Source organism: Marmota marmota, unplaced genomic scaffold (assembly GCF_001458135.2).
Source record: "Marmota marmota marmota unplaced genomic scaffold, marMar, whole genome shotgun sequence".
In the NCBI taxonomy this organism is placed as follows: Eukaryota; Metazoa; Chordata; class Mammalia; order Rodentia; family Sciuridae; genus Marmota; species Marmota marmota.
In genome coordinates, this window is record NW_026000068.1 from 912,723 (window position 1) to 935,443 (window position 22,721).

Sequence of the window (22,721 nt, forward strand, 5' to 3'; positions counted from 1 at the left end):
TGGTTCAGGGCCCTGTCCCCCAGCCCAGGTGTGGCGGCTCCACAGTGTCTGCTGGGAGCCCCTGCTTCTCTCATTCAGCGCTGAGCCTCGTCCCTCCAGCCTCGAGAACAGGCTTCACCAGGACTGTCTCTGAGTCCCTGTCCCTACCTGGGGCCTTGGGTGCCTGGCCCATGTGGGGGCACAATCTGGTGGCACCAGTCTAGCTACTGAGGTCCCTCTTGGTCTGTGTGGGAGCTGGGAGGTGGGAGCTGGCACCAGAATGGCCGCTGGGGCCCACTGCATGCAAACCTCTCCCCCGTGGGCTCCGCACCGACTGCCCATGGTCCTGGGCCCTGGGGAACCCGTCTCCCTCCAGGAACTGCCCGGCACCTGCTTTACAGCAGCTTGGAGGTCAGCAAGCGTCCACAGCAGACAACATCAGCTTCCTCTGAGGCCACGGCAGCCCCAGGAGCTATAGCCCTGTCACAGGCTGCACTGGACCCGTTCCAGGCCCTGGCTGGCCTGAGGACAAGGGAACTGGGCCAAGGGCAGCCTGTGAGGCAAGGGCCCTCTGTGGTGCCTCAGACCAAGGGACGCTGGCTCTAGAGTGAACCCTTGGACCCGGGTACACGGATGGGCTCTCCCGAGGCACTGCTCCTAAGCAGGCCTGCAGAACTCGGGCACAGAGCAGAGCTGGGGACCACCTGGGGGCTCTCAGGGAGGACAGTCCTTCCAAGGAGGACGTCCCTCATCCCTTCAGGAACTCAGGGCAGGAGTCTGACATGGCCTCCGAGACCTGTCTCTGCCCCTGCTCCAGGGGCAAAGCCGGGTGGAGAGGAGGAGCATTCTGGGTGGGGGCCCAGAGCTGCCCGTTGCTGCATCAGGGGCTTCACCTGGCCATCCTGGAGGGACACAGGTCACCCTTTCACCACGGCAGTGTGCAGGTGTCCATACACACAGACACACGGACTCACAGGTGGACACATGCACACATACGGTCGTTGACAAGACACAAATGTGAGGTGACCTAGACACACACGTGGACCCTGCACGGGCTCCTGGACTCATACTCCCTGCTGCACTGGCCCCACCCCTCAGCCTGCCCATCTCCCCTGGTCGGGGCTGAGCCAGGGCGTGGACACTGCCCAGACCTCCTGGGTAGCCGGGTGAGGCGGGAGGGGCCGGGCGCACACCCACCTCTCGGAAGGACCCTGGCAGGCTGCAGAACTTGTAGGCTGCGTACAGGGGCACCATGGCCATGGAGGACGTGGCAATGACCCAGCCCAGGGCATTGGCCCAGGCAGGAAAGACGTAGGCTCCGTAGTGGGGTGGCCTGAAGGTCACGATGCTGACCACAACCACAAACTGCAACAAGGACACAGGGGTCAGGAGTGCTGGGGGTGGGGGTGAGACAGAGTGGCAACCCCCAGGGTTGCCCCACCGCACATGCTGGACCCTGGCCAGGCCCTGCGGACAAGCAACCTGCGGGGGCGGCTGGACAGCTAAAGCAAGGTCCTTTGGAGTGTATTGGTTTGGATATGAGGTGTCCCTCCAAAGCTCCCATGCGAGGTCACGCAAGAATGTCACAGTGAAGTGATTGGGTTAGGAGAGCTCAGCTCTAATTGGTGGTTGATCTGCTGATAGGGATGGGTGGCCACGTGGGCAGGTGGGGTGCGGCTGGAGGGGGTGGTCCTGGGGCTGTGCCTCTGGGGTTGCTGAAGCAGAGCCTCTCTGTCCTGGTGTTGTGTCCTGGGCCGCTGTCCTCCTGCACGCCCTTCCGTCATGCTCTGCCTCTCCTCGGGCCAAGAGCAGTGGAGTCAGTCCACCATGACTGAGCCTCAGAAACACGCGCCTTTTAAATAAACTTCTCCTCTCCTGAGTTCCTGTTGGGTCTTTGGTCACAGCGACACAAAGCTGACCAGAACAGCGGCATGTCCTGCTCCGTTCTGTGCTCTCCTGCCCTGCCCCAGGCTGCTCTGCCGACTCCCCTACTCTTTCCTGCCCTGCTCACCTGACTGTGCCCCACCCTCCCTCCCCGCCTTCCTTCTCTGCCTACCCTCCTTGCCCTGCCCTACCCACCTACCACCCACCTCCACCTACTGTACCCTTCCCTACCCTGCTCCATCTACCCCACCCATCCTACCTACCCTCTCCTCTGCTGAAATCAAAGCCACACCAGCTCCCTCCAACACACTGAATCCCATCTGAGGCTGGAAGACACTGTGGCTCTGTGGCACCCCGGGCAGCCTGGGCGTGGCCTCTTCACCCACTTTTGAGAGGGATCTGGCAACTGGCATCATCTCAGACACACTATGATGGCCACAGCTGCGAACGGAGGGCGTGTGGCAGCCGCTGACAGGAACAGGCCCCATGTCGGAGGTCTCTTGATTGATGGGGATGGGGTCTCATTGCTGTGGGGGTCTTTTCATGCTGTTGCTCATTCTTCCCCTCCAAGGGCGTTATCAGGAACACGCCCTGCACGTGGGCCACACACCCACATGTGCACTGCAGCCCACACGTGCCCCCGAGTGTGTGCTGTGCCCACACGTGCACAATGGAGTGTGTGTACCTGGCGAGGGGCCTTCTAGAGGGAATGCAGGAATCCTCGGGGACACAGTTTAGGATGCAGCTTGGAAAGCAAACTCTTGGCTCTTCTCAGGGTCCCCAGTTAAGTGCCCACACAGCCACCTTGCCGAGCACATTTGACACCTGTCTGTGTCTCAATGTCCTCTTCAGTGTTGCCTATTACCTCAAGGCTTGGAGCCAAAAGACGGAGGGTGGGGCTGGGATTCAGGCTGGTGTTGAGCAAGGCGTGGGAAGCCCACGGGTCGCTCACGAAGGCTGGAGCACCAGATAAGCGTTGCGGCTGCCTGCGGGTCTGCGTGGCTTGGAAAGGCCGCACTCCCACAGGCACCGACTGTGAGCTGGTATACCCTCTGGGAGCGTGTTAGTGCCCTGCGGACTGTGCACACCCACAGTGCACCAGCTCCCTGAGGCCGGAGGACAGGGCCATGCTGTGACTCAGGGAGACAGGACAGTGTGGAGCTTGGTTTTCTGTCACATGCAAATTTCATAGGAAGGGCTCTGACCCAGAGTCCTCATGTCCCCACCAAGCTGGCAGAACAGTGTACGAAGAGTGTTGAGTAAAAGGTTCCGAGATGCAGTCAGGTGTCTGTAGGTGCTGGTCTCCCAAGACCTGGGTCGGCTCTTGGTGGTATGAGTGCTGAGAGGGGCAGACAAGAAGGTGATGGCACGGTGTCCTCGGGGCAGCTCCTGAGCTCCACGTGGGGTCCCCAGCAGGTGGAAGCACTTTCCCGGGATGCCGAGGGCTTCAAGCCGGGCTGGGGGAGCTCGCCCACAGAGCCACAGGTGGGCGTGGAGCCACTGGCAATTCCTCAGGCAGCCTGCTGGGCCTCGGGCGTCGCGACGAGCCCTCCAGGAGAGCACTCACCACTCTCGCCTACACCCCGGGTGCTGCTGTCAGCTCAGGTTCTCAGACCTCCGCACGTGAACTTGCTGGGACCGTCCAGCTGCTGGTGAGTCTCTTCACCTCCCAGGGCCCCTGCTGGCCCTTGGGAGAGGCCCAGGCTGCTCTGAGGGTGTCTGGCTGCGGCTCTCCTCCAGGGCTGCCCAGGTGGCTGGGGATTCCGGCAGGTGTGCCCGCCTGTGACAGCTCAGGATCTGCTCCAACCTGCAGCCCTACACAGCCAGCGTCTGCACTGGCCAGGGCTCTGGCTTTGACAGGCCTCCTGTTCTGTGCTGTAGCAGGATGAGGCTGCCAGAGTCCATCCTGAGGCCACCGGCTGCTGCCAAGTTTGGGTGCAACTCTACAAAAACAGGTGGCTGGGGGACTTTGCTAGTTGGGCCCAGTCGGATCCCTGTCCCTGCTTTAAGCCAGGGGCTTACTGGCCACATTAATGATCCCCAGGCTGAGGGGCCCTGGGAACAGTGGAGGGTCTAGGTCACTCCTGACCGTGGGGACCCCGGGTCTGATGGGCCCCCACCCTCGGCCCTGGAAGGCTAGTTCTGTCTCTGACTCGCAGCAGACGGCCTGGCTGGTCTCTAGGTTTCCTCCGACACAGAGGGACAGCTCAAGGCCAGGACTCGCTGGGACCTGAGTAGCCCAAGGGTCCTGCAATCCTGCATGAGTTCCTGTCCAGAGGCCGAGGTGGAAGATGCCTCGGGAGGCAAGAGAGGATGTGGGGGACCCACCTGCCTCCTCTGCTGAGTTCTGAGACCCCAGCTCCAGCCACAGTGCCCCGGGCTCCAGACCCTGGGCACAGGCCAGCTGGGGCTGAGACGGAGTGATGGGCAGCTGTGGCACTTACCAGAAGGAAGCAGGGGCTGACCAGCTTCCAACACAGACGCCAGTACAGGCTGGGCCGCTGCCCCGTCATCTGCTTGATGTCCTCACTGAACTGCTGGACACCTGAGGTGGGGACGTGGTGACCACAGGGTTAGGACAGCCATGTTCCCATGACACTGAACACATGCCAGTTCCTTTTATGCTCAGGGCTTCCACCCTGCAGACCCCAGGCTCTGGCTGCACTCAGCCTTCCGTGGAGGTGTCCAGGACCCCTGCCCTGCCCAGACCACCTGGTGGCCTTGCAGACTATGGGTCCCACAGAAAGCAAGAGGAAGCCGGCCTGGTGGCCACAGAGAAAGCACAGCAGTGTGACTCTGGGCTTACCGTAGAACCAGGCCACTCCGATGACTTCAATGAGCACTCCAAAGAGGATGGACGTGCCGGCTGCGAAGTGGTCCAGCAGTGTGAAGACGTAGATGCCCCCCTGGAAGAGAGGGGGCCCGGCTGGACTTGGTCCCCAGCAGAGGGAATCCCTGCTGTGGGGCCTCCCTCACAGGACTGGCCTGCGGGTCCACTCTGCAGATGTGTCCTGTCTACTCCCGCGGAGCCCAGAGTACTGAACTCCAGCACATGCAGCTATCACGAAAAGCTTGACACTAGGTCCCCTTCCCAGGACTCCAGGAGAAACAGGCAAGTGCCACGCTCAGGATTCCTCTGCCACCTCCTCCCCTTGCCCACCCAGTCCCCCACGTCCCCACGTTCCACTGAGGGTGCTTCCCGGAGCTCCCTGGGTGGTGGCGTCACTCTGGGACCACGCTCCAGACAGGCAGCTGTCCTGTGTGGGGCTACGGGGAACTGTGTTTGGGGACTTGCAGCTTCTGAGAGATGCAGCTGGCCTGCCCAGCCCAATGGCACCAACCACCTGCCCACGCCAGGGAGAGCAAGACCCGTGCGTACGTTGGTGACGCAGAAGAGCGAGAGCAGGAAGGTGGCCAGCACGATGCCGAGCGTGAAGAGCTCCCGGTGCCGGTGCAGCAGCGGGAACTCGTCAACCAGCCCCGTGATCACGGACTCCATGCCACCCATCTGCAGGACACAAGCAGGGCACTGGCACCACCCGGCAGAGACAGTCCTGTCGTGGGGGGTGTGACCCGGGAGGGACATGGGGGAGGGGCCTGCACAATAGCTCAGAGCTGTATGAAGAAAGGGCTTCCGTGAGGGACACTTCCTTGGTGACATGGCCCTCAGAGGGCGGCCTGGAGGGTGACCACAGCCACCCCAGGCATTGGCTCAGACATATGTTGAATACCACTCGGGACCTTGCAGGCCAGGCTCTGCTGCGAGGGCAGCCGGGTGCTGCTGGGCTGCCCAGGCTGCCCAGAGACCTGTGTCCTGTCAGCATCCTCCATCTGAGTGCAGGAACACAGAGGCCCGGGGTCCCCAGGGCTGTGACCGAGCTGGGTGGGGGGTGAGGGTGGGCTGTGGCCAGTGGCCCTCACTGCTTGGGAAAGGGATTCCTGGTCCACGCTTTCCAGCAAGCATATCTTGGGCCCATCAGGATGGGCAAATGCAAGAGCCACTGCCCCCTCCCGCCAACCCTGTGATCCCCGAGGCTCAGCTCATGGGGCAGAAGGACCCTGAGAAGGTGCTGCCAGCCCAGGCCCCGCGAGGGCCCGGGCAGCCTCCACTGCCGGCCGTGCATGCCCTACGGCTGGTCATGCTTTCTGAGCCAGGCCTCTGGTGGCTGGGGCCTGCTGCATGTGTGCTCAGACTCTGGGGGGCCCAGGGTGGACACACTGAAGGCCCAAGGGGGAAGAGGAAGGGTAAGCTGAGCTCCAGGAACCACTCAGCTCCCTCTCTGGAGGAGAGGAGTCTAGAGAGGAGTCTAGAATGACTTGGCCTGCGTCCCTTGAGTAGGCTCTGTGCTGAGCAGGGAGGTTCGGGGGACCATCCATGGGTCTCTGGGTCTCTGCCTGGCCATGCCAGGGCATCACCCCAGGAACACGCCGAGCATGGTGCTGAGGGCCCCAGGGGGCTGGGCACGGCAGCCAGGGCCCACCGGACTCACGGCACTGTCGATCCCCAGGGTGAGCAGCATGGCGAAGAAGACCACCGCCCAGGCGGAGGACAGGGGCAGTGTTGCGATTGCCTCAGGGTAGATGATGAAAATCAGCCCCGGCCCTGCAACGGAAACCCGCTCTGGGCACTGCAGGACTTGGCTCTCTCACTCACCCACCCTGAAGGCCGGCTCCGCCCTGTCGGGGGCCCGGGAGCTGACGGGTGGGAGGTTTTCCGGCCGTTCTCCTTGAGGGTCCTCCGTCCTGTGAACTCAGCACACACCTGGCCCAGACCCCAGAATACGCACACCCAGAACCCATTAGGGGCTTGTGCTTGTCCCCCATCGCCACCCGAGTCCCCACTCATTGGTGTGCGCCCGGGCTTTGGGGCGCAGGGGAAGCAGTTAAGGCAGGAACAGAAGCGAGGGCGGAAGGGTCGTGGGCAGCCTGCGAGGCTGCCAGTTAGCCCTGAGGTCTTTCCAGTGCAGGCACACACAAGCACACGTGCCCACACACAGGCACACTCCCAAACATGCAGGTGGACACTCATGACAATGCACAAACATGACACGCGTGTGCCACAACAGGTGCATGAACACTGCGCACACAGAAGCACACCCATGTTCACACTATTGGTGGCCTGGCTGTAAAGTGAGAAGGACGTCACAAGCATGCTGCTGACACCTGCTTCCCGACTGTCCACGCTCACTCCGGCCAACTCAACGCAAACGGACATGGTGATGTCACTTCCAAGAGGGCACCTCGTGGATGAGCGTGTGGCTGACCTCCCCACCACCCTGCAGCAGGGGCCCTGGAAGACCACACAGATGCAGGCACCCCCAGCAGGCCCTGGAGGCTCGGGAGGCAGAGACTCAGCCCAGGGGACACCTGCGGTGACCAAGCAACACTGCTGCTGGGCCCGAGGCCTGGTCACGGTGCACACCCAGGATCCTAAGATCAGCTGCAAAGCCGGGGCATGCTGTCCCAACAGGATGAGGCCTTGCAGGGTCCAGGGGAGGTGCCTGCGAAGGCCCCAGGGTGGCCCCCTGCAGGGCTCACTGGGGACATTCGCAGAAGCAGCAGAGAGGACGGCAGGGGAGCGGGCTGGGGAGTGGCAGGCCTCCAGCACAGCCCCACACAGCTCCATCCCAGAGGGTCCTGGATGATCCCACCCCATGTGGCGGACAGCCTCAGTTCCAGCTCACTGTGGATGGGCACCTTCACGTCTCCTGCCGACCCCAAGTCTCTAACTCCTGCGACCCCCCGTCTTCTGCGTGTCTGGCCCACAGGAGGAACTAGCACTCACTGTCTTAAAGAACCACACCCACAGGGTCACCGGGATCTGCCGTCAAGCACGGCTGGACCTGGGCGCCCTGCAGCTCTCAGGATGCCCTGTCAGCTGTGACCCGGGAAGGCTGTGGCCTGGCGGAAGGCAAGGACAGCGAGCCCACCTGTGGTCTCTGCCTGAGTTGGCACTGTGCCCTGGGGTCCTGAGAACTTGGGGCTGTAATGACATCTTCTTTGTCAGAAATGCAGACACAGGCAGCTCACTTCCGGGTGCTGGGGCTTCAGGGCCAACGCCACTTACCACACCAAGGGCAGGGGGACGGGTGACGGCGGCGAAGGCAATGGCAGAGCCACTCCCGGGGCTCCTCTCCTGCCCGTGCCAGCATCACTCGCTGTGCGGGGGGGCAGCCTTCTCAGGACCTGCCCAGATTCTACCTGCAAAGCGAGGGTCCTACTGCGTGGCCTCTGGGGACCAAGTGGGTAACCAAGGCTGGCTGTGGCCAGTGCTCAGGGCACAGGCAAGGTGGCCCTTCCTCCAACTCTGGGCCCCAGGAGGAGGTCAGCTGGTGATGGCACTGTTGAGGTGGGGCAGGTCCATCTGGGTGCAGTGGTTATCATGGCCTATCTGCACACAGCCCTGTCCCTTCCACTGCATGGATGCCATCTGCCTGAGGCCCTCACCAGAGAGGAGCTGGTGCCAGCTCCACAGGCAAAGTAGATGTCACTTTCAGCTCTTGGACTCTGTGAGCTAAGCAAGCCTCTTTTCTTGGTTTTGGTGGTGGGTACTGGGGATTGAGCACAGGGGCACTTAACCATTGAGTCATATCCCCAGCCCTATTTTGTATTTTATTTAGAGACAGGGTCAGCAGGAAGCAAAATCCTTGCTTTTGCTGAGGCTGGCTTTGAACTTGAGATCCTCCTACCTCAGCCTCCCAAGCCACTGGGATTACAGGCATGCACCACCATGCCCAGCTAAACCTCTTTGCTTTATAAAGTTCCAATCTCAGGTATTTCATTACAGCAATAGAAAACAGACTAAGACACCATGCCACTCAAACACACAGTGCTACAGCCCTCCCACTTTCTCAGTTATAAGACACAGGTGTGGAAAGACATTTGGAATCTGAAAGCAGGCTGTATGAGTGAGAGTCCACATGCCAGGGACTTTGGGGATTTCTCTGTGACCTAAATCCTATCTACGTACGTCATGATCTCTGGATCTTGGTCAGAAACAGATTAATTGCTGACATCAAGAACAAGCCAGCTTGGTTGTGGCAAGGCCAGCACTGCTTAGACCTGTGTCACATGCAACTGCAGCAGTTCAGTCCCCCTCCCTGGAGCTGTAGGTACCTCCATCAGGGTACAGGCCCTGAGGGACAATGTCCTCCTCAGACCTTGCCAAAGGACTCAGGGTGTCTGCAGGAAGCATGTGTTGAGGGACAGAGGTGTGAGGTGCTTTGGGGACTTGTGGCTCTGTTGGCCATGTTGGCCTGGTGCCGAGGGCTGCAGAGGGCGGGGGCCTACAGAGGGCAGGGGACTGCAGAGGGCTGCAGAGGGCAGGGGGCTGCAGAGGGCTGCAGAGGGCAGAGGGCTGCAGAGGGCAGGGGGCTGCAGAGGGCTGCAGAGGGCAGAGGGCTGCAGAGGGCAGGGGGCTGCAGAGGGCTGCAGAGGGCAGAGGGCTGCAGAGGGCAGGGGGCTGCAGAGGGCTGCAGAGGGCAGAGGGCTGCAGAGGGCAGGGGGCTGCAGAGGGCTGCAGAGGGCAGAGGGCTGCAGAGGGCAGGGGGCTGCAGAGGGCTGCAGAGGGCAGAGGGCTGCAGAGGGCAGGGGGCTGCAGAGGGCTGCAGAGGGCAGAGGGCTGCAGAGGGCAGGGGGCTGCAGAGGGCTGCAGAGGGCAGAGGGCTGCAGAGGGCAGGGGGCTGCAGAGGGCTGCAGAGGGCAGAGGGCTGCAGAGGGCAGGGGGCTGCAGAGGGCTGCAGAGGGCAGAGGGCTGCAGAGGGCAGGGGGCTGCAGAGGGCTGCAGAGGGCAGAGGGCTGCAGAGGGCAGGGGGCTGCAGAGGGCTGCAGAGGGCAGAGGGCTGCAGAGGGCAGGGGGCTGCAGAGGGCTGCAGAGGGCAGAGGGCTGCAGAGGGCAGGGGGCTGCAGAGGGCTGCAGAGGGCAGAGGGCTGCAGAGGGCAGGGGGCTGCAGAGGGCTGCAGNCTGCAGAGGGCAGGGGGCTGCAGAGGGCTGGGGGCTGCAGAGGGCTGGGGGCTGCAGAGGGCTGGGGGGCTGCAGAGGGCTGGGGTGACGCTGCTTGTGACAGCAGGCTGCTGTGGGGCGGGCACTGCTAGGCTGCCCTTGCTCAAGGCAGACACTCATGGACGGAGGCTCAGGCCCTGCCTGCTCCCTTTTCATCTTGGGGAGTGGGGAAGGTGGGGCGGGGCTGGGCTCACCGTCCTTGGCCACGTCCCCAATGGGCACGTTGTGCTTCTGTGCCATGTATCCCAGGAAGGAGAAGACGACGAACCCGGAGGAGAAGCTGGTCAGAGAGTTGATGGAGGTGGTGACGATCGCGTCTCTGCAAGGAGAAGACGGGCCGTTGGTGCCAGCCGAGCTGCAGCCCTGTAATTTCCCAGTCATTACTCTCCATTTCCTGTGTCTGGGGGGGCAGGAGCTCTGGAGGGGCTGCTTCTCCAGATGAGCTCGGCAGCCCTTCTGCAGCCCGGCAGGGCCTGACCTGTGGCCACCCTGGACCTCCTGCCTCAGGGTGGGTGAAACAGCCTGTATTCTGCTGGCCCAGGGTAGTGACTGCCCCCTTGGCCAGGGGGCTGCCAAGCAGGGCTTCTAGGACCAGAGGTGTGCACACCCCTGTGACATCACTGAAATGCAGATCCTGAGCGGTGGCCAGTGGCCGCTGTGTGTGCAGGCACACATGGGGACGCTGGTGCTGCCAGTCTGAGGTCCTCACTGGAGGGCCAGAGGCAAGCCAGGAGGGGCCAGGGCCCTCAGGCGGCCAGCGCTCTCCTCCTGGGTCCATGTGGCCAGCCTGCCGCAGAAGAGTGCATTTCACCCGCAGAGTGCCTGGACCTGGTTGACACGGGGTGGACTCTGGGCTGGGGCTAGCTGGGGGCCTCCTGCATGGTCTGACTGGCCGTTTCGCTGCACTCAGTCTGAACTTTGTGCAATTTAATCTTCATGATGTGAAAGAAAGTGAACCAGGCTCTGAGGGTGGGAGGAAGCAGGACTCAGACTCGATTCTGTTGGCTTTGGGAGGATTTGGGTTTGGCATGAGGCTGCAGGTGGCCCGCGCCCTCCTGAGCTGGTGGACCAGCCGAGTCTCCTCAGGGTCTGGCATGCCATCCTGGGGTCCAGGCTCCCTCCGTGCAGGCCTGAGGGGCACACTGAGGTGGCTCCTTGGGGTAGGCGTCTTGGTGAGGTTGGACCCTGAGCAAGGGGACAGAGACTGCTACGCTGGCCTGGGGAGGAGGTGGCAGGAGGAGAGCATGTCTGCGCAGAGGGCTGGCTGTGCTGCCCTGCTGTGTCCCCTCCAGGAAGGTCCTCCCCAGGAGGGGGCACACATTCCTAGGGACCAAGACCCCAAACCCATGGGTTTCAATACCTTCCTCGAAGTGAGAATCAAGATCTCACTGAGTGCCCACCTTATTTCCCATTTAAAAATCTGTGTGGTCAGAGGTTGTGCAAGCAGGGTTGGGCTTCCAGGGACCCTCGTTTCCCCATGCCAGCGTCCCTCTCCCGGCCACCGGCCGGCAGTCATGCCGACTAGCTCTCACAGACCTCTCAGGGCCGCTGCAGCTCAGGACTTACCTGTAGCAATTGTTGGTGAACTTGTTGTAGCTGGAGAAGGCGATGAGCACCCCGAACCCAACACCCAGGGAGAAGCACACCTGGGTGGCAGCATCTATCCAGACCTGCAGAGCCGGTGAGACCGCTGCTGGAGGCAACGCAGGAGGCGCTCCTCGCCCACCCACCTCGGGGACCTCTGCAGCTGAAAGCCTCGGACCCCAAGGAGCAGCGAGCCTCCCTCCTCCCACCCTGTAGGAAGCAAATGGCATGAGCAGACTGCTGGGCGGTGGCAAATGCCACCAAGGGAGTGACCCTCCTGCACCACTGGCCTGAGAGAAAGGGGGCAGGTCTGCGTGGTCTGCCTATGTCTGAGATCCCCTGGGAGCGTCCACACAGCTGTTCCACACGCCCAGGGGCATCTGGTCCCTTCCCACTGAAGCTGCTTTGCGTGTTAAAGCCCCAGTGAGCCGACGCTCCGCGTGGCCCCGCCGCTCGGCATGGTCCCCCTGACCTGCCAGCTCGTGCTTTGTGTCTTTCCCAGCACCCCAGACCCAGCAGTGCAGCCAGCATGAGTGGTGCCCAGGAGCTGGGGGCCACCTGAGGCCACATGTTGGTGTCCAGCAGGTGGCTGGCCCACTTCCTGAATGTGACAGGAAAGTATGCAGCTCAGTAGCTGCCTGTGGTGCATGACTGTTCACGTCAGGGCCTGCAAAGGCCATCAGAGCCCAGGCCTGCCCGACTCCTGCACAGCCCGTGGGAGGCTGAGGAGAAGCCCCGAGGGTTTGGGCAGAGGCGGCTACCTGAGGCGTCTGGGGCTGAATCCAAGGAATGACAGCAGGAGCTCCCTCGGGTTGTGGGGTGGGAGGGAGGGCTGGAGGCCTCCAGTGTCCCAGGCGGCTCCCCTGTTTGAGGGAGGCGAGCTGGATGCAGAGGAGGCCAGAGCCTCGGGCTGCTGGAGCCTCGGGCTGCAGGGCACCAGGGGCCTCCGTCCTTTGGACAGAATGTCAAGATCCCCAGGGCCACCATGTTGGGGACCTGTGTTAGAGGGCAGCTGGCCAGCTGATCGTCAGGGCTGAAGAGGTGGCCCAGCATGGTCAGGCGGGCAGCGGGCAAGGGGGTCCCTGCTCTGCTGTCCTGTGGCCCCAGTGCCAGTGATCATGCCACCCCTGCTCAGGTGGCTGTGGGCAGCGGGGGCAGCACTGACGAGTCCTGCCTCCTGCATAGCCCTTGGCCCTGGCCCAACTGATGTCACCCCAGCCTGGGCCAGCACCGGGCCCGGGCCCTCAGTCCTGCCCTCCCCGGCCTCTTCCCCGCTGCTTGCCCACCCGTCTGCGCAGCCATCGTCCACCGCCTGCCTCAGTCTCCTACCCACGTCGGCCTCCTGCCCAGCCTCCAGCCACCGTCCGACTGCCCACCTGTTCCTTCTGTCCCCTGGTTTCCACGCCCTCACGTCTGGGCCCCGCTCTCCTCTGCGGAGTGCCTCCCACACGTGCACCGGCTGCCCTCTTGCAGGCTGCCTGCTCCTGCTGAAGCCCTGTGCTCTAGGTGGCCCCTGCTTTGCCCTGGATTCTGGAACATACCTCCCGCAGGCATCCCCTGCCCTGCTCCCACCCTGCCCTGTTACCCACCCTCCATTCTGCCCACCCTCCACTCTGCCCACCCTGCACTGCTGCCCACCCTGCCCTGCTGGCCCACCCTGCCGTTACCCACCCCTCCCACTCTGCCCACCCTGCCCTGCTGGCCACCCTGCCCTACTGCCCACCCTCCCTTGCTGGCCCACCCTGCCGTGCTGCCCACCGTGCCCTCTGCCCTGCTGCTGACGGCTGCATCTCGCCTGGCCTGGTCCAAACCACAGTCCCCTTTGCCGGCTCCTCCACGCCCCAGCCCCCAGGGTGCTCCTGTCCACTGCCCTCAGGCCTCTGCAGCTCTCAGGTCTCCTGTGCCCTGAGGCCACCACTGCCCCAGGCGTCCACTGTCCTCAGGCCTGGCCTCCATCTTCAGCTGGGCTTGCCTCACCGCCTCCTGCCCCCGGCAGAGGAGCTCTCCTCTCCTCCTCCTGCCCGCCCTCCTCCCTGTCCTCCTGTTTCTGCTGCAGCTTTGGTCTTTCTGCTTCCCTGTGCACCTGGAACTGACTCCTGGCCTTACCTGCCTAGGGCCACACCTGCGGAGGCCTCCTGCCCCCGCCGTCCCCTGCTGCTGCCCCTTCCCACAGTGACAGCACCCCTGGATGGCCTCCGCCCGGCCATCCCGCCTTGTCCACCTGAATCTGACATCCCCGCAGAGCTGCTCTCTCCACCACCCGTGCCCAGGAGCCCCTGCCACTGGCCACTGCATTCCTCTTTGCCCAAACAGCACTGTCCCTTCTCCCTCCCTCGGGGACCCACCCCGCAGGGCCTGGCCAGACCTGGCCTCTCTGAGGCCGCTCCATCCACATGCTTTAACCCAGAGGCTCTCTCCCTCTGTGCGGCCTGACTAGATCTGGTTTCCCCCGGGACCAGATTGAGGTCACCCTCTTATTGTGCTCAGGCCCAGGAGACCCCGGCGCAGGCAGCGCTGCGGGTTGGTGGACGGGGAACCGCAGCAGCCGGCTGAGCCGCACGGTGTTTTCTAGAACTCCAGGGCCCCCTCTGGCAGCAGGTGGCAAAGGGGAGGAGAGCGAGGCAGCCCTGGGGTGTGGTGCCTGGCAGCAGCCAGCAGAGGACTGCCCCCCAGGGTCCTCCCCCTGCACCTGCTCAGGCTCCCAACTCTGCACAGGCCCCTCACCTGGCCTGACAGTGCAGGTGCCAGCCGGCCTGCACCTGCTGGACAGACAAGTTCCTGCCCACTGCTTGTGGGACTCCCGGGCCAGAACGTAGGTGCTCATGGCCTGGGCCCTGCCAGGCCTCGAGGTCTGGGGTCCACCGGGGGTTACTCACAGATGCCTCGCAGAGCCGGTAGAAGTCCACGCTCAGGTAGGCTCTGATGCCGTCCAGGGCCCCAGGGAGGGTGATACCGCGCAGGAGCAGGGCGGTGAGGACCACGTAAGGCATGGTGGCTGTGATCCACACAACCTGCAGAGAGCAGGTGACACTGGACTGCCCAGGCCACTGGGAGGGGGCCCTGGTACATCAGGTGCTGGCAGGAGAGCAGCACAGGGTCACCTAAGTGGTGAGTGCTAGGAGGTGGCCTCTGAGGGCCGCCTGGTGTCCTGCGTGTCACACAAATGCAGCCCAGGGAAGCTCACTGAGTGGACCGCAGCTTGCCTCTGTCCTGTGTGTGTTCCAGGCCTCTTGCAGTGGGCAGGAGTGGCTGGGCTCCCTATGGGTGAGGGGCACGCCAGCTGACCTTGCTTGGGAGTGAGAGGACTGCTGTCCCGGAGGGCTGAGTGTGCCTACCACAAGTGCAGTGACCGCTGTGTTAAAACTGCTCTGGGTACCCACGTCCCTCCACAGCACTTTCATAGGAGAGAGAGAGAGAGAGAGAGAGAGAGAGAGAGAGAGAGAGAGAGTGCGCCAGCACCCCTGTGCTTGTCTTTACTCTGGAAACCACCTGCTGTGGGTGATTCCCTCTCCGTGTCCTTCCCCAAACACAGCAAGTATCTCCTCAACCCCACAGGGCCACATGTCCACTTCTGCCCATGGACAGACACTTGTCCATGCTGACTCAGCTATGGCATGTGTCCCGACCATGGCTGTGCATCCACCCTGACCTGACCACCATCCTGTGTCCACACCTGGTGGCGGGGCCCAGCACTCACCTTCCCCGAGGTCTTCACCCCCTTCCACAGGCTGAAGTAGAGCAGGACAATGACCAGGACCAGGCAGGCTGTGAGCTGCCACCGCGGAGGGCCCAGGTCGTCGATGCCACGGCTCTCGTGGAGATGCAGCACGCCGCGCCTGGAGGGGCACAGGGGCTCAGAGGGCAGCCACCACACCCCGACCTGGACAGCTGGCCAGAGACCTGCCCTCCCTGCTCAGCAGGGACACAGCAGTCACACCCAGGGAGAGGCTGGGAACCCGACCAGGCACGGGATCTGACCAACCAGAAAGCCTGCTCTGGAAGGTCCAGCCCAGCAGCCCGTCCCCAAGGCTTCTGGACACCCGGCCCTCACCGCCTGCCCATGGCACCCTGCTGTCTGGAGTGGGGAGGAAACGGGTTCCCTGGGTCTGTGGGGAGGGAACCCCAGGAACCAGAGGGAGGCTGCTGCCCGAGATGGCCCCAGGCTTCCTGAAGGCCGAGCAGCTCTGAGCAATAACAGGCTCCTGACCCCTCCCACTGCCCGGCTGCTTCAAGGAGGCTCCTCAGGGACGGACTTGGGATGATTCTGCTCTGGGCTCCATCAGGGTCCCCATGTGGCTCCTGTCCCCAAAGGGCAGAGTGTAAGGTAACAAGGAGAGGGGGTGGGGTGGAGCCAGGCTCCAGTCCTGGACACTAAGTCCTGGTGACCACCTGCAGGAATCTGTAGGAAAGGAGGGACAGGAACAAGAAATGTGAACTGACACCAGGATGAGACCAGTGAGGTCCACGTCCACCGTGGGAAAAGACTGAGTCAGCACAGACACTGCACTCTCCGGGGAGGAGACGGGGACGTCGGCTCGGCCTGGGGTTCGACAGCGGATTCCTAGACACACGTGAAACCTAGACAAGTCTGACGTCATCAGGTGTCAAGACGTCTGTACGTCCGAGGAGTCCATCAGCGAGGGAGCAGGGACTGTGGAAGGGGGAAGACGCGCCCAACTCCCCGCTGAGCAACAGAGTGGCAGCCAGAAGGAAGGACTCCCAGGACCAACAGCACGGCACAGCCCTCCACGCTAGGGTGGGCTCCGGCTGGCGCTCCTCCCCGCAGGTACACCACTGCCAACCGGCACGTGGACAGACACTGAATGCACCAGTCACTAGGGACGCGCAAACCCAGACTATGAGAAGCTGCACTGCCCACACGGATGGAGGTCATCTGAGCCAAGAAACAGGCAGAAAAGAGGTGTGGTCCAGCATGGAGAAGCTGGGAACCGTGGGCACTGCCGGGGTGTGAGGGCCGCGCTGCGAGGTCTAGCTCAGGCTGTCCTGGGACGCTGGCATTGCGTCTGGGCACACACTCAAAGGGAAGGAAAGCAGGGTTCACGCTCCACGTGCACCCACATTCCCATGGGTCCGCAGCAGCCGGAAAGCCCCAGCTGCCCAGGGGTCCAGGCAGCTGCAGGACGTCATCAAGACCAAGAGCCAGCTGGGCTGAAAATGAAGTCAAGCCCTGGCACTGGGTGGACCCTGAAGGTGTACCCTAAGAGGAGTGTGTCTGTCAGAGCAAAAGACCCCCATGGTCCACGGGCGGGACGCCCCGGGGTCATTGGAGTCATCAGCTGGTACCTGTAATGTGGGGGCCAGGCCTGGGGGGACTCCAATTGAGTTTAGTGGGGACAGAATTCAGGTTTGGGAAGCCGAACACAGTGGAGATGAGTGGTGGCGATGGTCTCCCACTGTGTGAACGCGCTCAGTGCGCCACAGACCTGCGCGTAAACGGGAAAGCACGGGATTCATGTGCAGTTGCAACCTGGGAGCCCCCGAGAAGGAAGAGCACGCTCAGGAGGCCAGCGAGTCACTGGCACCGTGCTCATGGGGGTGCCTCACGTGGGGGGCAATGGGCCAGAAGGAGCCTCCCCACAAAGATGAGGCCAGGTGCTCGCAGGCGGGAGGGTGGGACGGATCTCCGGGCCGTCATTAGAGCACATCCCAGCCAGGACAGTCAGCAGCACAGTGTGGAGAGGACCTTGACATGGCCACACAGACTGGGAGGAGGGAGCAGGCTGCGGGGCTGTCCGGAGCCGTGGAGCCACGCGATGTGAACGTCACCTGGCCATGAGGCACCTGGCCACGAGGCACGAGGGGCTGGAGCCTGGTCACCCGCAGTGCGGATGAGGGGAAGCCTCAGAGCTGATTAACCCCAGAGGAGAGGTGACACCAACTGAAAAAATAGCAAGAGAGAGACTTCAACCCCACCATACAGATGACAATCACAGGCAGACTGTCACGCTGGACACGAGCGGGAAGAGACTATGCTGTGTACCAGAAGCCCACTCTGAGTGAAGGACACACAGGTCAAATGCCAGAGCGGGAACAGGTCACGACATGGCCACCACTCCTGATGGCGGGGTGGCCATATTCATGCCAGAAAAGCAGCTTCAGGAGGAGGTGACCCAAAGGGCAAGCATGATGGCCAGCGGGTCAAACCAAAGGCCGACACTCACGCACACACCTGCCTTCATCCCGGGGCCTCCGGACGCAGTGCAGCCAAGAGAGCATGAAGAGGAAAGGCAAGCCCACCACTGCAGGGGTCCCGGCACCCTTCCCAGGACCTGGCCAGCAGGGGACAGCAACTCCCTGCAGACACAGCGACTGAGCAGCACCGAGGACACCAACCAGCGGACCGTTCCCTTGACGCCCCCGACAGCAGAAAGCATGCTCTTTCTTTTGAGATGGGTCTTACTGTGTTGCCTGGCTGGCCTTGAACACCCAGCCCCTGGGACCCTCGCTCTGTAGGATCCAAACACCACTAAGTTGCTGAGGTGACCTTAAACTAGTGATCCTCCTGCCTCAGCCTCCTGAGGTGCTGGGATTAGACGTGCACCAGCATGGCCGGGCCACCGTGCGTTTAAAAACCCATTCTTTTTAGATGCATCTTCCACCAAGCTACCAGAATAGAGGGTACATACAGAGCATTCCCCAGATGCACCACACAGCAGGCCGTGAACAAGCCTCAGTAAATTTTAAAAGATTAAACTTTTATAATTATGTCATTTTGTTAAAATGAAATTAAATTAGAAATTGATAACAGAAACATCTAGGAAACCTCCGAATACTTCAAAGTTAAACAATCAACTTCTAAGAATATTCCATTAGTCAAAGTCGAAATCATAAGTGAGATTAAGAAATACCTTCCCTTGAATGGAAATGAAAATACATCTCCAACTTTGTAAGATGTAGCTAAACTGGTCCCTTAGAGGAAAACTCATAGCTCTAAATTCAGGACTTTCTACTCTGTGTTAGAAAGTGGGTGAAGGCAGACTTAGCAAGTGTCCATGGCAGTGAGGGGCATTCAAAAACGCCTGGAGCAACGCAGGCCACACTTTCCAGGCTCAGGCTTCTTGCTTGCCGCGCTAACTGACCCTCAGTCCTCAGATCCATGGAGAGGCGCAATTCACACAGCGCAGGGAGGCTGACTGCTACGGGTGGGTGCCCACCTGCAGGACGCACACTCATCACTGTCACCACCGTGGCCTTTCTTTGCCGTACAGTGTGACCTAGGCTCCTGACACGGAGCCTGTAGGAGCCTGCTTCTCCTTCACGGTGAGCTCATTATAAAGGGGGGTCTAAACTCCAGACCCCTGCAGACCTGTGCACGGAGGTCGCTGGGCCTGAGGCTTCAGGGGAGTGAAGCCCGGGAGCGTTTGGGAGGCACAGCGGGCACCTCGGTGCCAGGAGAGGCTCCTCAGCACTCAGGGCTGTGGGTCCTCCTGCTTCCCCTCCCTGCCTCTGCCCAGCTGCCTCCAATGACAGTGGCCAGACCTTCCTGGAGCACAGAGCTCCATCGCCTCTCCATCTGTCTCCGACAGTCTGATTTCTGAAACATGCACATTCCTTCCTCCATTCATCACAAATCACTCAATTCTCTGCCTGACCTTCTAATCTGAAAATCACGCAGATGAACAGACACCCCACACCTTCCGAGAGGTGACAGAGAGGTGACATCTCTGCAACCTTCCCATGTACTCCAAAGTACACTGGCGTCCACCTGAAACTCGGGACAGGTGCTGGCTCGGCACCTGTCACTGTACCCAGGCCTCATGCCCCCCTGCATCCTCCAGGGCCACCCAGCTGTCCTGCAGATCCTGTGCAACCACAGCCCAGGGTAAAACTCTTGCTGGAAACAGGGTCGGGGAAGGACCACCAGTGGCCCAGTGTGGCTCCCCACAGCGAGCTTTCTCATGCACACACACATCTGGTTCCAGAGGGTCCAGGGGAGGGGTGGACCTATGCAGAGGTCACAGCCCTTCCAGGCAAGGCCACCTGGTGATGGAGAAGGGGACGAAGGAGTGGGTGCAGGATCAAAGGACTCAGAGAAAAAACAGATTCCAGGAGAGGGGCTGGCCTGAAGATGGCCTGCAGAGGGTCAGGCCTGGCAAGCGGATGGCAGGAGGAGACAGAAGGCCAGGGGGAGCCTGCAGGGCATGGGGTGGGCTGGGGCAGCAGAGGAAGGGGCCTCTAGACAGGGGAGGAACCCAGTGAAGGCAATAAAGTTGTGTTTGTAAGAAGAGAAAAGCTCACGAAAGTGGGCTGCAGCTAGTGCACACCCCCTTGATGACCCCAAGGGCCAGGCTGCACTGCCCAGGAGCCCCTCTGCTGGAGAGAGTGGAGCCTGCCCGCACCAGCGTGGCCGACCCAACGTGCAGAGAGTGGCCGACCCAACGTGCAGAGAGTGGCGGCCAGAACACAGGCCGAGCGCACTTCCCCTCAGCACCCGGGAGGCTCCTTCCCCACGGGGGAGCGGGATGGATAGTGAGGGGCTCTTCTACCAGAGCTGCTGAGCTGCCGGACCCCTGTGGGATTCAGAAGCTCCCTCCACCAGGAAGTGGAGAAGCAGGTCAATGGCAGCTCCAGACAGGACAGAGGATCCCCTGCACACCTTGGGAGCAGCAGGGCAGGGTTTGGGTGCCCTCGGGGCTGCCCTGGGGGCCAGCCCTGCCACCCGGCCACTCTGCAGGCCTGTAGGAGTGGAACTTCCACTTACTCAAAGTACTCGGCGGCGGGCGTGGTCCCGAACGTGTCGTTGGGGCCCAGGCTGGCGCTGGCGTTGGCGGTGCGGGCGTCGGAGCAGTTGGGGCTGTTCCAGGAGTTGTTGCAGTGCACCCAGGGCAGCTCCGCGGAGAAGGAGGAGAAGAGGTAGTGCAGCGCCCAGGCGATGATGACGTTGTAGAAGAAGCCCACGTAGAGCGAGATGAGGATGACCGTGAAGCCCACGCCTGGCGGCGACATAGGGCGTCAGCAGTGGCCCTGGCACCCCTCGAGCTGGCCGGGCTCTGGCCTTCACAGTGCCAGGTGACACACAGGGAGGCTCATGGAGGGGCTGGCCAGGCCTCAGGCTGTGACTTTAGGGAAGGGCCCTCTCCTCTAGCCAGAGACCTCAGGGTGTCTCTAAGGGCCACTCAGGGTATGAGACCACCCTGGTACCTGCAGGGACCCTTAGGGCTAGCTAAGGACACCCAGCCTCTGGGGCCACTCTAGATCATCCAGAGCCACCTAGGCCTATCAAGGTCACCCACAGCCACACAGGGCAAGTGGGGACCATCCATTGCCATCACAGCCACTCAGGCTCATCTAGGGTCATGTGGGGGCTACTCTGGGTCATCCAAGAGAACATAACCCAGGGTTATATGGGGCCACTCTGTCTACATAAAACTGTCAAAATCATCTACGTCACTTATGGCCACAGTATCACCCTGGGCCATCTTGAGATGCCCATGCCAATTAGGCCATCAAAGGTCACCCACAAATGCTCCATGTCATCAGAGGATAATTGGGGTCCTCCATGACCATCCATAGCAACCCAGGCCCAAGGACCACTAAGGGCACCCAGCACTATCCATGATGAACCAGGGACACCATAGTCCCAGGATGGCTCACAGCCATCTGTGCTCATCCTTGCCCATGAGGTTACCCAAACTTACCCAAGGCCATCTGTGGCCACCCACAGGCACCCCTACCTTCCCCTGAGACTACCCAGGGTAAGCAGGGTCATCTGGGGCTATTTGCAATCACCCAGGCCAGGCCTGACCATTCAGTCTCCCAGGTTCATGTATGATCATCCAGGGCTTCCTAGGACCTCACGGGGCCACACGAGATCATCAAGCACCAGCAAGGAATGTCAGGACCATGTGGAGTTTCCTAGGATCACCCAGGGCCATGCATGAAGACCTGAGGCCACCCAGAGACAGACAGGGCCTGTCACCTGCTCTTTCCAGGATCACAAAATCTAGAATTTGGGATCCTCCACTTGGTGGGGGTTCCTGGTGAAGTAAGCAGAGCTCAGTTGTGAGCAGTCCACAGAATGGGGTCAACCTGATGGTGGGCAGATGTGTCTGGTGGCTGGAAGGCCTCTGCATCGGTCAAGGGCTGGTCCTTAAGGATGCTGGACAAGCCAGTTGTGTTCTTGCCGCTCTGGCTGGCTTCCCGTGCTCCTCGGCTTTCCTTCTCAGCGCTGTGCACATGGTGGGCGGGTCTGCAACTTTAATTTAGGTCATGAAAACCTGTGGGGTGCCGGTCTGATGGCTTGCAGGGGAGGAGCCTACCTTCGGGGTGCCTTTTTCAGGGAATGGCGTGGGGTTCTTCCCATGGTTACACACTCGGGGAGGCTGCTCTCCTGATAAGGCACCATGTTTAAGTTCTCTTCCTATCCCGTAAGCAAAGATCAAGGAATTGTAACTTGTTGTTTTAAACCAGGATCAGGAATGCATATAACCCCCTTGGGAAGTGTGCTAAGAGCAGTCAGACAAAACCTGAATGCCCCCTTAGGAAGGCTTCTCCAGAGTGGAACTGGTCAGTGATGAGTCATTCACACACAGCTCTGCCCCTTGAGCTCTGTAGAGAGGCTGGGTTCTGCTAGAGAAGATGGCCCAGGCAGCCATGTTGGGCAGCCATGTTGCCAGGAAGCCAAGATGTTCCAAAAGGCACTGCAGCTGGCTTTTCAATGTTTTCAAGGTTAAAACTTTGAATCCCAAGTCCTCAGCTTGGAACTTGAGGAACTCAAAGGAGCTCTGATCAAACACTAAGGTGCATCCAAGTCTGCTGTGCCAAGGGAGGGCCGACTTTGTCCTTGGTCTTCCCGGGGCCACTGCTGTGTGGGAGAGTTCTGGGCTTCACAGCAGAGGGGCAGGAGCACCACCCTTCACAGGAGAGGAACAAATCGGCTCACCGAGCAAGTGGGCTTGTGTGGTCAGCAACACAGCACACGGGAGGGCCCTGTCCAGCAGCCCAGGTGCCTGGGGAGAAAACGGCTGCCCAGGAGGGTGGTTGCCAAGTGTTGACTGCTCATCTGGTCACACTGAGCTCTGCACATCAAGAAGGCAGACGGTGCCCCTGATATGCAGCCTCACCAGCCCAGGAACCTCGGTGCAGCTCTTCCGTAATGCCATGGAGGACCCAGCCATGGGGAAGCCACGTGCCCCGCTGCAGCCACATCTGGTTTGCTGTGTGAGGAGGACAGCACAGTGAGGCTCCACAGGTGCCTCTCTTGCCACTTAGTGCCAATGGTTTCCGTCTCCTCTGAGCCAGCAGCAGGCTT

At 61.5% G+C, this 22,721-nt stretch overlaps 1 protein-coding gene across 1 annotated transcript in view; it reads right to left on the bottom strand.

The window, feature by feature from the left end:
• Positions 1-22,721, bottom strand: part of Slc6a3 (solute carrier family 6 member 3) — a 37,807-nt gene that overhangs the window by 9,458 nt on the left and 5,628 nt on the right. Inside the window, exons 3-12 of the mRNA XM_048813964.1 lie at positions 20,172-20,403; positions 15,147-15,285; positions 14,326-14,460; positions 11,432-11,535; positions 10,060-10,184; positions 6,354-6,466; positions 5,243-5,371; positions 4,670-4,769; positions 4,308-4,408; positions 1,177-1,344 (exon numbers count right to left, since the gene is read on the bottom strand). Coding sequence (XP_048669921.1) covers positions 1,177-1,344; positions 4,308-4,408; positions 4,670-4,769; positions 5,243-5,371; positions 6,354-6,466; positions 10,060-10,184; positions 11,432-11,535; positions 14,326-14,460; positions 15,147-15,285; positions 20,172-20,403 — 1,346 coding nt within the window. The remainder of the gene's footprint in view (positions 1-1,176; positions 1,345-4,307; positions 4,409-4,669; positions 4,770-5,242; positions 5,372-6,353; positions 6,467-10,059; positions 10,185-11,431; positions 11,536-14,325; positions 14,461-15,146; positions 15,286-20,171; positions 20,404-22,721) is intronic.